Below are 12,403 nucleotides of genomic sequence, written 5' to 3'. Positions count from 1 at the left end.
AATAAATTCCTTATGGGATCGTATCGAAAGTCCAATAGATCACCAAACGATTTTTCAATGTGAAAAAATAGCTTCATTTTACAAAACAGAGTAAAACAACGCCATTTTCTTAAAATCCTTAAAAACTTTATATTTTTAACATAATTACAATAACAAACAATTTAACATAATTTTCGATTGAATTACCAAGACTTAACTACAACGGGTGCTGATTCGTAAGTGTGCAAGACAGGAGTTGACACAGTTTTAATCAAAGCTGGAGCAGAGTAGGTTTCAACAATAGGTGTAGCCAATGTCTTGGTAGTGTAAGAAGTGGTCTTGACGGCAGGTGCCAAAACATCCTCCACAACATGAGCGGAACTATGGACAACCGAATGCCTTTGATGGGATACGGAAGAGGGTACCGACTTGACCAGCGAACCCGTCTGAGCATAACCATGTTCTTGAACGGTTACAGTGGCCAAGGGAGCAGAATGGATCTCAACGGATTCATAGAGACCAGGACGAGCCAAGGCAATAGCGAATAGAGCAGACAACACCACCTACGGAATTGGAGGATATTTAAATTGAAATCATTCCATTCTCTATTTTTTATTCAATACTTACCAACTTAAACATTTTGTGTGATTTTTAGATTTCCAAAAGAGGGTCTGTGTTGTTTTGGTTGTAGATTGATTGTTGTGATTTCTTCAATTTCCTATTGACTTTATATATCAAAATCTAAAATCCAGAAATTTCAATTAAGAAAATGATGATCTTTTTGTGAAAACAATAAATCAAAAACAAGTCTTTGAATTATAACATTAAACCATCATCATTTTTATTTTCAGTGTTTTTTATGTGGCTCAACTGACATTGGAGGTTATGAGAGATTACCAGCGTAAAAACCCTATCACAACAAATAAACACACACACACACACACACACATTATAGTGCAAGTAATGGAGTACATTCTCGTCTTAACGCCGCCTGTAGTTATTACGAAAACTCAAGAGTTTACGGACCTCTTGCTGTTGTTGGTTGTGTTGAGGTAGGCCATGGTAGGTTTGTGTTATCAAAACAAACTCGAACCGAATCCGAAGAAAAATCATTAAGAATAAAGAATTAAATAGAAGGTAAAAACAACCTTAACCGTAGCCCTAGGTGTAGGAACGTGATGTAAAATAAGGGCCACTTGTAATTGTGATTTAACATATTTTCTGAAGTATTCGTTACTGTGGTGTGTGTGTGTGTGTGAGCATTAATGCGTACACAAATTGTAAAAGGGCCAGGCTTAACAGCTCGCTGTGGTTTACCAGAGAAGGGCCAAATTAAGCAAGAAAAAAAAACAAAACAGAATTGATTAAAATTGGTTAACAATAACACCCATCAGAATGTTTGTACTTCAGATTTTTGTTTTGGTCAATTGAGACTTGTTTTATTGGTGCGGAACAGTGGTTTCAAATGGAAACAATTTTTATACCCTTCACCACACTGTGGTTCAGAGTATTATGTCTTTGTGCATATGTTTGTAACAGGCAAAAGGAAACGAGATAGACACAGGGTTCCTTTTGAGAATATGCATAGAATCACTTTCTGAGTCGATTTACACATGTCCGTCTGTCCGTCCGTCCATGTATGTTTGTGAACAAAGTACAGGTCGCATTTTTGATCACTTATTTGGCCCAAGGACGAACCCTATTGAAATTGGGAAAATCGGTTCAGATTTAGATATAGCTCCCATATATATTTTCGTCTGATTTAATATGAGTGGTCCACCAAAGTCCCTATATATCTTTCGATTTACACGAAAATTGAAACAGCGTAATAAATTAGGTCTAGAATGATGTGTGTTAAGTTTCCTGAAAATCGGTTCAGATTTAGATATAGCTCCCACATATATTTTCGTCCGATTTAATGTAAATGTTGCACCAAGGACCCTACATATGATTCGATTTGCACGAAATTTGGCAAAGCGTAATGAATTAGTTCTAAAATGATGTGTGTTAAGTTTTCTGAAATCGGTTCAGATTTAGATATAGCTTCTATATCTGACCAAATGAAAAATTTAATATCGGCAGCAGAATGACATGTTTATGGATCCAATTTCATTTTACTGGTCCTATAAAAACGCGACGTCTGTTAGGATTCATCTGTTGAATATACCCAAAGTGGTGAAGGGTATCATATATTCGGCCCCGTCCGACTTTACTACTTTCCTTACTGGTGTTTTTTATAAAAGAGGAACGCAATTTTGGGGCATTCGAATCACCAGTTTTATATCCTCCACCATAGGGGTGATTGTATATTAAGGGAACCCCACCCATTCTCGATTTTAATTTTTCAAGATTTTCAATGCGCTGGAAAATCAATACCAATGCTTGTTAAGGTTTGTAACTTTGCACATATATATTTGAAGATTTAAAAGAGAGGAAAAATTATTTACAAAAAAATTTTGTTATTGTTTTGTTGTTGTTTTTTGTAATTAAAGAAAAATCCTTATTTTTGATGGCGGGCATGATAACTCCTCACTGGAACATCGGAATCCGAAAATTCCAACGGTGTTAGAAAGAGTACATGTATGGCTCTCGTATGAACTAGGATTATTGACTTCGCTCTAAAATTAACAAAATGGCGGATCTTTGAAAAAATATTTTTGAAAAATCGCAGATTTTTGATCAAAACCCAAGTTAAAAAATAACGAAGATCTTCACCGATTGGCTTTATCCTAGTTCATACGAGAGCTATACACTCACAGAGAAACGTGTAAAAATTTGGACTCGATTGGGTTATTAGTGTTTGAGTTATCGTGCCCGCCATTCGCAAAAGAGAAAAACGCTTTTAAAGTTTGAGAAACCCTTTAGCCGCCACATGATGCTGACACAATAAATCGGCTATATCTTCAAGAGTTCTTGAGATTTTCACTTGAAATTTTGTAGGGACATTCTATAATTAGTGCAGATTCGAATTAAATCAAGAAAATTTTTGACCCCGAGAATGGGGGGTCCCCTTAAATATGTTTCTAACAATTAAAAATAATCTTTGGAGACCCTATAAATTTTATATATTCGTCATTGGAATAAAATGCTAAGCCGATTTAACGACGTTCGTTTGTCAACCTGGCCGTTGAAATCAGGATAGAGATCACTACTCCTAGGATGTTTGGTATTGAAATTGTATATATCGGTCAAGTATATATCGCACTGTGACTCAAAATGGATCGCAAGCTGAAAGAGCTTGAAATCCATCCAGCTGAACCAAGGACATATTCACCATAGGTCAAGTTTTTGTAACCTCCACCATTGGCTCTAATTTGGTAGTTTGTATTATTGTAATTATAAACCACACACAACTATGTTGTCAGGGTATTATAGCTTTGTGTGGCTCCAAGAGTTTGTAACGCCGCGAAATATTAACCCTTGAGCTACCTTTTAGTATACCATTCGTCATATCTCGACTAGCCGAGTCGATCTATACATGTATGTTTGCCCGTCTGTCCATTATAAATTATAAACACGATACAGGCCACCGTTATGGACCAATCGTTACGAAATTTTGCATGTAGGATGGGTTCTAGCCAAAGAAGATGAAGGGGATGAAATGGACCTACAACTTTATATTTTTTCTGTTTGATATAGAGGCCAATATTATGGACCGAACTTTAAGAAATTTTACATAAAGAGAGTGGACTGACCATGGAATAAGCAGATCAAATCGATCCAAACTTTTGTATAAAAAATTACAAAATTTGTATTCATGAACGATATAGACTGCGGTAGTTGACTGTATATACCAATTATATTGTTATATGATTGATTTTCGGATACGATCACATGATATTTAGGGGATAAAATGGACCAAAAACGTAATTCTGTGTTTTTTTCAAGTCGCTATATAGGCCACAATAATAAGCCGAACTTCACAATACAACACAAGGCTGTTTTGATCAGTCAATATAAAGCGGGTCAAATCAACTAAGACCTTTCTGTGTAAAATGACAAAAATTGCATCTTATTCCAAAATATTCCAAAAATATACCATAATAAGAAACAATAGCTGTTGATCTCTAATCGTTCAAAAGGGTGGAAATATCGCGAAAAATTGCTCAGGCACGAAATATTGATCCGCAGAAAGATAGTTTGCCGCGATAGTTGTGTACCCCGGAATAATATATTCCAAAAATATACCAGAATAAGAAACAACACCTGTTGATCTCTAATCGGTCAAAATGGAACAAATATCGCAAAATATTGCCCAGGAACGGAATATTGATCCGCAGAAGATTAGTCTTCCGCCGTAGTTCTTTAGGGTACCATATGGTCGTCCCACCAGTTTTTATTACCGTTGAACATTAAGTCTTTCAACTACAAATAATCAATATTGACCTACTTTTTTCGATACGATACGAATATAACTGTAACGATTATTATCGGTATCGATCGTGCCGGCACCATATGGAGGTACCGGCTATTTTTTACCCTAAATGGCTGCCATCTTCGCGATTTATATAAATATACCGAACGATTACAGGTATTTTAAATATCCACCTCATGGTGGAGGACAGAATATAAGCAATATGTGGAGAGTATACGTTGACATTATGTGGAGGGTATAAAAATTATGTCAATATTCCACATTGCTTTCAAGCCTTCGGCATTCCTGAAAATATTTCTGATATTTTAGCCTAGAAAAAAAACATTATAGGTTTCTTTACAATAGTCACTGAAAACCTTCTTTGCTCATATAAATTTTATGCATTTATTTATAGGTTTTAAATCGTTGGCATTTTTTGACAAGAAATAAATTATGTGTAAAATTATTAACTCTATCAATAACTCATAAGTAATTGGAAATAAACTCCCCTCTACTCGACGAATTATATATTTAATATTCTTGTATATCCAATGCATTTGTTTACTTCGATGCCTAACCATAATTAAGTATGTAAATAAATATAGAATTACAGTATAAGACATAGAACTTGACCTAGAAATTCCAAAACATTTCATAGCCACTAAAAAATTTTAACAAAGTCATCGCACACAACTACTACTTCACTTCGCCTTACTTCACTTTATTATACATTAAAATAGTTATAGGATTTTCAAATACACCGACACAGCATAACTCCATGTGTATATGTGTGTGTTTGAGAGCAATGCGTATAAACACTTTACAACCATCAAAGGTTCAGTATATAAACACGTTTATTTTTGGGGAATTAATCATTACACTTCTTCGTTAAGCATTTTTAACAACACAGACCCTCTCTTCAAAAACAAAAAAAACCTATCAAAATGTTCAAGTTGGTATGTGAACAAAATATTTTGTTAAAATATTTAAAACACATTTTTAACAAAATCTTCATATCGTTTTTGTATCCTTCAGGTGGTGTTGTCTGCTCTTTTCGCTATTGCCTTGGCTCGTCCAGGTCTATATGAATCTGTTGAGGTCCAATCTGCTCCCTTGGCCACTGTAACCGTTCAAGAACATGGTTATGCCCACACTGGTTCCCTGGTAAAATCTGTGCCCTCTTCCGTGTCCCATCAAAGCCATTCGGTTGTCCATAGCTCAGCTCATGTTGTGGAGGATGTTTTGGCACCTGCTGTGAAGACCACTTCTTACACCACCAAGACTTTGGCTACACCTGTTGTTGAAACCTACTCTGCTCCTGCTTTGATTAAAACTGTGTCTACTCCTGTCTTGCACACCTACGAATCAGCACCTGTTGTAGTTAAGTCTTGGTAATAATATTGACTAATATTTTGTTGAATTATTTATAATTTGTTAATGTTTTTATTATGAAAATAAAAAAATAATAAAAATTATACCTATTAAATTTTATTTCAAAAAATCAGTTAACATTTGAACATTTTTCAATAGATATATGATTATATATCTATTGAAAAATTAATTTTCTTCATTACATAGCAGGTTGTTATTTTTAATGATTTCTGATGTATAAAAAACGAATATAGCGACAACAAATAAATTGTGGTCTAAAAATATGGTTTAAAATGGGCGACTGAAATTCAATACATATGGGTTTTCATTTTCATATAATTTAATTTAAATTGGATTTAATGCTGCCGCCTTAAAAACTTTACTTAGACAAATTTTAAATTTTAAATTTTTTTGCGATTTTCAAATTATTGGCATAGTATTGTTGTTGATGTTTTTTGTAACTAAAAAATTCGATTGTCGAAAAACTCCCTATTTTTGAATACAAACTATGTTAGAAAATGAAGATGGTTGGATTATTAGTTTCTGAGTTATAGTCCCGGCATTTGTAAAACCATGTTTCAGCAAAAAACGGAGTTAAAGTACGAGAAGCACTCTTGCCGTCACTTGATGCTGGCACAATAAATCGTCTATATCTTTAATGAGATGCATTTGAAAATTGTTCAAAACTTTCATATGGAGACCATATTATAGAAAGTTATTATTCAAATGTTTTTATGCTCTGCGAAAACGATATACCAAATTACAGGCCCTTAGTTTGGGAATGGAGACTTTATAAGGATGTTTACCAACCCCGAACCGGAATGTCAAACTACAGCTACTTCTATTGAAAAATGCGGCTATGAACATCAAAATATTTAAAGTAAAATGGAACTTTAAATGAAAACATGGACAAGTATTTGACATTACCCGCAAACATGACCTTCACCTAACTTGAAAAACCTAATTACTGCTCTTCGTTTTTATACCCTTCACCACAATGTGGTACAGGGTATTATGTCTTTTTGCATATGTTTGTAACAGGCGAAAATAATCGAGATATACCCATGGTTCCTTTTGAGAACATGCATAGAATCACTTTCTGAGTCGATTTATGCATGTCCGTCCGTCTGTCTGCCTGTCTCTCCATGTTAAATTGTAAACAAATTAAGGTCACATTTATGATCCGAATTGAATGAAATTTGGCACAGCTCATTTGTTTGGCCGAAGGACGAACCCTATTGAAATTGGGAAAAATCGGTTCAGGATTAGATATAGCTCCCATATATATTTCGTCCCATTTAAGTTAAATAGTGTACCAAAGTCCCTATATATCTTTCGATTTGCACGAAATTTGGCACAGCGTAATGAATAAGGTCTAGAATGATGTGTGTTAAGTTTCATGAAAATCGGTTCAGATTTAGATATAGCTCTCATATATATTTTCATCCGATTTAAGGTAATTGGGGCACCAAAGACCCTATACAGCTTTCTATTTGCACAAATTTTACGGAATTACGTTTAGAATGATGTGTGCAATGTTTCGTGAAAATCGGTTCAAATTTAGATATAGCTCCCATATATATTTTCATCCGATTTTAGGTAATTGGTGCACCAAAGTCTCTGGAAATCATTCGATTTGAACGAAGTAATATAAATTAATCTCTGGTAAGTTTCCCTGAAATCGATTCAGATATAGATATATAACAAAAACGCGACGTCTGTTAGGATTCGTATGTAGAATATAACCAAAGTGGTGAAGAGTGTTATATAGTCGGCCGAGTCCGACTTTACTACTTTCATTACTGGTTTTTTTGCAAATGTGGCTCGGAATACATAACATTTAAAATGGTCGTTCAAAATAACCAGATCTCCTTCCCCATGCGAAATTTCGTGATGTTCGGATCATTATCAGAAAAACAGACAAAAATAAAGTTGTGTAAATCGACTCAGCTAGTCGAGAAATAAAAATCTGTATATCAAAACGTGGAGCGAGGACCAATATTTCGCGGCGTTACAAAATCGTTGGACCACACAAAGTTATAATAACCTATGAACATAGTTGTGTTGGGTATGAAATCGTAATATTTTTATACCCTACACAACTATGTTGTCAGGGTATTATAGCTTTGTGCAGCCCCAAGAGTTTGTAACGCCGCGAAATATTGGTCCTAAACCCACCTTTAAGTATACCGATCGTCATATCTCGACTAGCTGAGTCGATCTAGACATGTGTGTCCGTCCGTCCGAATCTTCACGAAATTTTGCATGTAGGATGGGTTCTGGCCAATGAAGACCCCTATTGTTTTTGGTAAAGAAATGGAAAATGGGGGTGAAATGCACCAAAAACTTTATTTTTGTCTGATTTTCTGGTCGCAATTATGGTCCGAACATCGTGAAATTTTGCATGGAGAAGGGGATCGGGCTAAAGAATAAGCATCCCTCTTTTCATAAAGATCGGTCAATATTTAACGGGTCAAATGGACCCTGACTTTTGTGTGAAAAATTACAAAATTTGTATTCTATAGCGTATACATTTACCCCTGAAGTATGTGTATGTATGACCCAAGAAGTTGAAAATATATCCAAGAGGTGTGGTTGGCCTTCAAATTGATACCAATTACGTTGTCGTATGTACTCGGATGTGGGAGTTACACTTAAATATTCACAGGTGCTTACGTATTCAAACATTATTTAGTAACCCATTACCCCCCTAGAAAGCGAAAATATAGCGCTGAATGCTTTGAAATTTTCCATGAGGATCCAGGTATGGTCAAGGACAACGTCTGTAATTTTCGGTGGTGATCAGATAATAATATTGGGATAAAGTGGACCGAAAACTTAATTTTTTGGGGGTTTCGAGTCGATCTATAGGCCACAATTGAAATCCGAACATTACAACACAACCCACAGTAAAGGTCAAGAGAGTGCAAATATTGCCCAAGATCAGAATATAGAACCACACAATGTTAGACTTTCGTGGAAGTTGTGTAGGGTATCATATGGTCGGCCCCGTCCGACTATACTGCTCGTTGGACCACACAAAGTTATAATAACCTATGAACATAGTTGTGTTGGGTATGAAATCGTAATATTTTTACCAATATTTTTGTAAATCACTGGCATTTTTCTCGATTCGATAACACTTTGTAACTAATAATGGAAATAAACAGACAATTACTGTAAAACAATTAGAACTTGACCTAGAAACTCCCACTCCATCTCCTAGCTACATAACCACCTTTTACAATGTCTGTGTGTTCCATGTACTTCATTACATGATGGTCGATATCATGCTTTAATATTGTTTTGTCTTGTTTTTTTCAATAACACTCACATACACACACACATATTTACGTGCTTTTGTGTGTTTAGAAGCAACTCGAAGAAGCACTTGACAACCATTAAATGGCCAGTATATAAACACGTTTATTTTTGGGAATTAATCATTACAATTCTTTAGCAAGTACTAGAAACAACACAGACACTTTTTCAAACAAAATGTTCAAGTTGGTAAGTACACGAATCGTTTGTTGTAACAACTCAATATAGATTTCTAATACACGTCTTTTATTCCTTTGTTCTTCCAGGTGGTGTTGTCTGCTCTATTCGCCATTACATTGGCTCGTCCTGGTCTCTATGAATCCGTTGAGGTACATTCTGCTCCCTTGGCTACGGTAACCGTTCAAGAACATGGATATGCCCACACTGGTTCCCTGGTAAAGTCGGTACCCTCTTCAGTGTCACATCAAAGTCATTCGGTTGTCCATAGCTCCGCTCATGTTGTGGAGGATGTTTTGGCACCTGCTGTGAAGACCACTTCCTATACTACCAAGACTTTGGCTACACCTCTTGTTGAAACCTATTCTGCTCCTGCCTTGGTTAAAACTGTGTCATCTCCTGTCTTGCACACCTACGAATCAGCTCCTGTTGTAGTTAAATCTTGGTAATAGAAGTGATTTGATTGCAAATGATCATTGATCGAATTGTTGTTATTATATAATATTTGTTGTGTTGTTAAAGAAAGAATAAAGAAATAATGTTTAGAAAATACAAATATAAAGTAATTTTATTTTCAATCCGATTCTTTATTTTTCCTTCTCCTACAAAATTTTCGTTCGTCTGCAAAACCTCGAAATATTTGTCGAAGACCCCGTAATCTTTACATCTTGTTGATTGGAATAAAATTCTTTGTCGATTTCTCTGTATGTCTGCCTGCTGGTCAATTTGTACGACGTCCAACCTGTTGAAAACACAATGGACCACCAACTTTGCGCAATAATTGATACTACTCCTAGTAGGTGTTCAAAGTAAGATATATGGTATATAGCCCCCCATATATCGTTACCGTTACACTTTTCAATCAATGGAAGCTTCAAATTCCAGCCGAAGTGGCTGGCATTTCGGAGGTGAATCTGGCATTTCCCATTTTTTGAAAGATTAACAACAAGAATAATTATTATACGTCTATTCCCTAGATTTATAAGAAATATGGCTATAAGTAGGGCCTTCAGATTTTCTGAGTATAAAATACCTCTTTGTATATTATTATACCCTACACGAATATGTTGTCAGGGTATTATAACTTTGCGCAGCCCCAAGAGTTTGTAACATCACGAAATATTGGTCCTAGACCTATCTTCAAGTATACCGATCATCATATCTCGACTAGCTGAGTCGATCCAGACATGTGAGTCCGTCCGCCCGCCTGTCCATTATAATTTGTAAACACGATTCTGGCCACAGTTAGGGACCAATCTTCATGAAATTTTGAATGTAGGATGGGTTCGGCCCAATGAAGACCCCTATTGTTTTTGGTAAAAATCGGTTAATATTTAGGGGTTGAAATGGACCAAATACTTAATCTTTGTCTGATTTTCTGGACGCAATTATGGCCCGAACATAGCGAATTCGAGAAGGACTTCAGGCCAAAAATAAGCATGTCTGTTTTGATAAAGATCTGTCAATATTTAGCGGGTCAAATGGACCCGGACTTTTGTGAAAAATTACAACATTTGTATTCTATAGCTTATATATTTACCTCTGAAGGACATACACCCGATAAGTTGTTAGTATATCGAAAAGGAGTATTTGGCCTTTAACCTTACGGTCAATAACCGGGCACATTTGTACCTTTTTTCGAATAAAAATGCTGTCAAATTTTTAATAATGGAGATATTTGGATCAAATTTTGAGGAATCATTTTTGAGGTATTTTTACACATAATCGAAGAAAAAAATTATAAATATTTTCCATATATATAATTTTTAAAATTTTTTTAAAGTTATTACCTACGTAGATCAATAACCGTGGTACATTTGTACCCATCCGAAGATAGATATGTAAATCATTCAAAAATTGGACTATCGTGAGGTTTTTTATTTTAAATTAGTCTATACGGATCTGATCTAGAGGTAGGAACTCAAAATTATATATACATTAAAATAATATATATTTAAATCCATGAAACTCTATCATCCTGGAAGGAAGCACTCTATCTTGGAAATGTTGTTGATAAATATCAGTCGATAGCACTAGCAATGTCTCTGCGGAATTCTCTGTCTGAGAACGCTGTCGTTAAGACGTTTGAATACTATTCACCTCGTCACTTATTATTATTATTTTAATTGCCAAAATCTAATAATTCTAATATCGGCACCTGTTTCACTTGAAGTTATTCCCCTAAATTTGTTATTGGAGTTCTACATCATTAGGTAATAGGTATAATATATTCAGGTATAATATTATATCTATCCCTTTGGAAATGTCAGAAAAATTCTTTCAAATACCGGATAATAAATTTCCAACCAAAGTTGTTCATTTGTTTTAAAATTAATATTTTATTATCATTAAATCGCATCCTCCAACATAGCGCTTAAGATTAGTTCAGTCATTTTTCGAAACCACTAAATTATGTTTTTTTCCATCACAACTCCTTTTTACCATAAACCAGTGGCTGTATAGGTCAAAGGAGCCGAGGCAGCATAGGTTGAGTAAGCTGGAACAGCAGCATAGGTATGAGTCAAAGGAGCAGCAGCGGCATAAGTTTGTACCAAAGGAGCAGCGGCAGAAGCAGTGTAACTATGTACCACAGGGGCAGCAGCGGCATAGGTTTCTACCACTGGAGTAGCCAAAGTTTTGGTTGTATACGATGTGGTCTTAACGGCTGGACTGTAAACATCTTCCACAACCTTGGCACTGCTGTGGACAACACTGTTGCTGTGATGTGACACAGCGGATGGGACACTCTTTACCACATTACCCACATGAGCCAATGAGGATTCCTGAACGGTAACAGTGGCTGCTGGAGCAGAATAAAATAGAGGTGTTTCCAAATGACCGGGACGAGCAGCAGCTACGGCGAGGAGAACAGACAATACCACCTAGTGGAGGAAAAAATATTTTTAAATAATTTTAATTTTTTTTTTTTTTTTTTTGATTTATTAATTCATTACATACCAATTTGAACATTTTTGTAAATTTGTTTATAGTTTAATTTCAGATGGTCTGTATTGAATGTAGGAAATGATTAACTGATACCATTCTTGACAATTGCTTCAGTTTATATACGAAAAAATAAATTTCAAAAGCAATGACCTATCACACAAGCAAGCAGTCTAATTAGTTATTTTACGTTTATGGCCTTGCCATAAGCTTACAGCGTTTTGTGTGTGCGTAAATTCTACTATTAACCATATACAG

General features: G+C 35.3%; 4 protein-coding genes across 4 annotated transcripts; 2 read left to right on the top strand and 2 right to left on the bottom strand.

Moving 5' to 3' along the window:
• Nucleotides 1-182: 182 nt before the first annotated feature.
• LOC133329994 (uncharacterized) lies at nucleotides 183-618 on the bottom strand. Its single transcript, XM_061538454.1, has 2 exons — nucleotides 607-618; nucleotides 183-542 (listed from the first exon to the last, which is right to left on the bottom strand). Exons 1-2 carry the CDS (start codon nucleotides 616-618, stop codon nucleotides 183-185), a joined length of 372 nt encoding a protein of 123 aa, XP_061394438.1.
• Nucleotides 619-5,138: 4,520 nt separating this feature from the next.
• On the top strand, nucleotides 5,139-5,728 carry LOC133329993 (uncharacterized). The gene is made up of 3 exons (XM_061538452.1): nucleotides 5,139-5,173; nucleotides 5,244-5,289; nucleotides 5,369-5,728. Exons 1-3 carry the CDS (start codon nucleotides 5,139-5,141, stop codon nucleotides 5,726-5,728), a joined length of 441 nt encoding a protein of 146 aa, XP_061394436.1.
• Nucleotides 5,729-9,202: 3,474 nt separating this feature from the next.
• Nucleotides 9,203-9,651, top strand: LOC133329992 (uncharacterized). Its single transcript, XM_061538451.1, has 2 exons — nucleotides 9,203-9,214; nucleotides 9,292-9,651. Exons 1-2 carry the CDS (start codon nucleotides 9,203-9,205, stop codon nucleotides 9,649-9,651), a joined length of 372 nt encoding a protein of 123 aa, XP_061394435.1.
• A 1,989-nt stretch (nucleotides 9,652-11,640) lies between these two features.
• LOC133330003 (pupal cuticle protein G1A-like) lies at nucleotides 11,641-12,175 on the bottom strand. The gene is made up of 2 exons (XM_061538462.1): nucleotides 12,161-12,175; nucleotides 11,641-12,084 (listed from the first exon to the last, which is right to left on the bottom strand). Exons 1-2 carry the CDS (start codon nucleotides 12,170-12,172, stop codon nucleotides 11,641-11,643), a joined length of 456 nt encoding a protein of 151 aa, XP_061394446.1. The 5' UTR covers nucleotides 12,173-12,175.
• Between the last annotated feature and the right edge of the window lie 228 nt (nucleotides 12,176-12,403).

Source organism: Musca vetustissima, unplaced genomic scaffold, assembly GCF_032173495.1.
Source record: "Musca vetustissima isolate MV318-11 ecotype Yass unplaced genomic scaffold, APGP_CSIRO_Mvet_v1 utg163580, whole genome shotgun sequence".
Classification (NCBI taxonomy): domain Eukaryota; kingdom Metazoa; phylum Arthropoda; class Insecta; order Diptera; family Muscidae; genus Musca; species Musca vetustissima.
Note: the sequence above shows the minus strand (reverse complement) of the source record. Positions and strands in the feature narration are given on the sequence as shown.

Bases quoted from the DNA above. Each gene is read 5' to 3' on its own strand.
- LOC133329993 (XM_061538452.1), top strand. From the start codon at position 5,139: ATGCGTATAAACACTTTACAACCATCAAAGGTTCA. The intron at 5,174-5,243 runs GTATATAAACAC...TTAACAACACAG, and splicing joins TTACAACCATCAAAGGTTCA to ACCCTCTCTTCAAAAACAAA. The intron at 5,290-5,368 runs GTATGTGAACAA...TGTATCCTTCAG, and splicing joins CTATCAAAATGTTCAAGTTG to GTGGTGTTGTCTGCTCTTTT.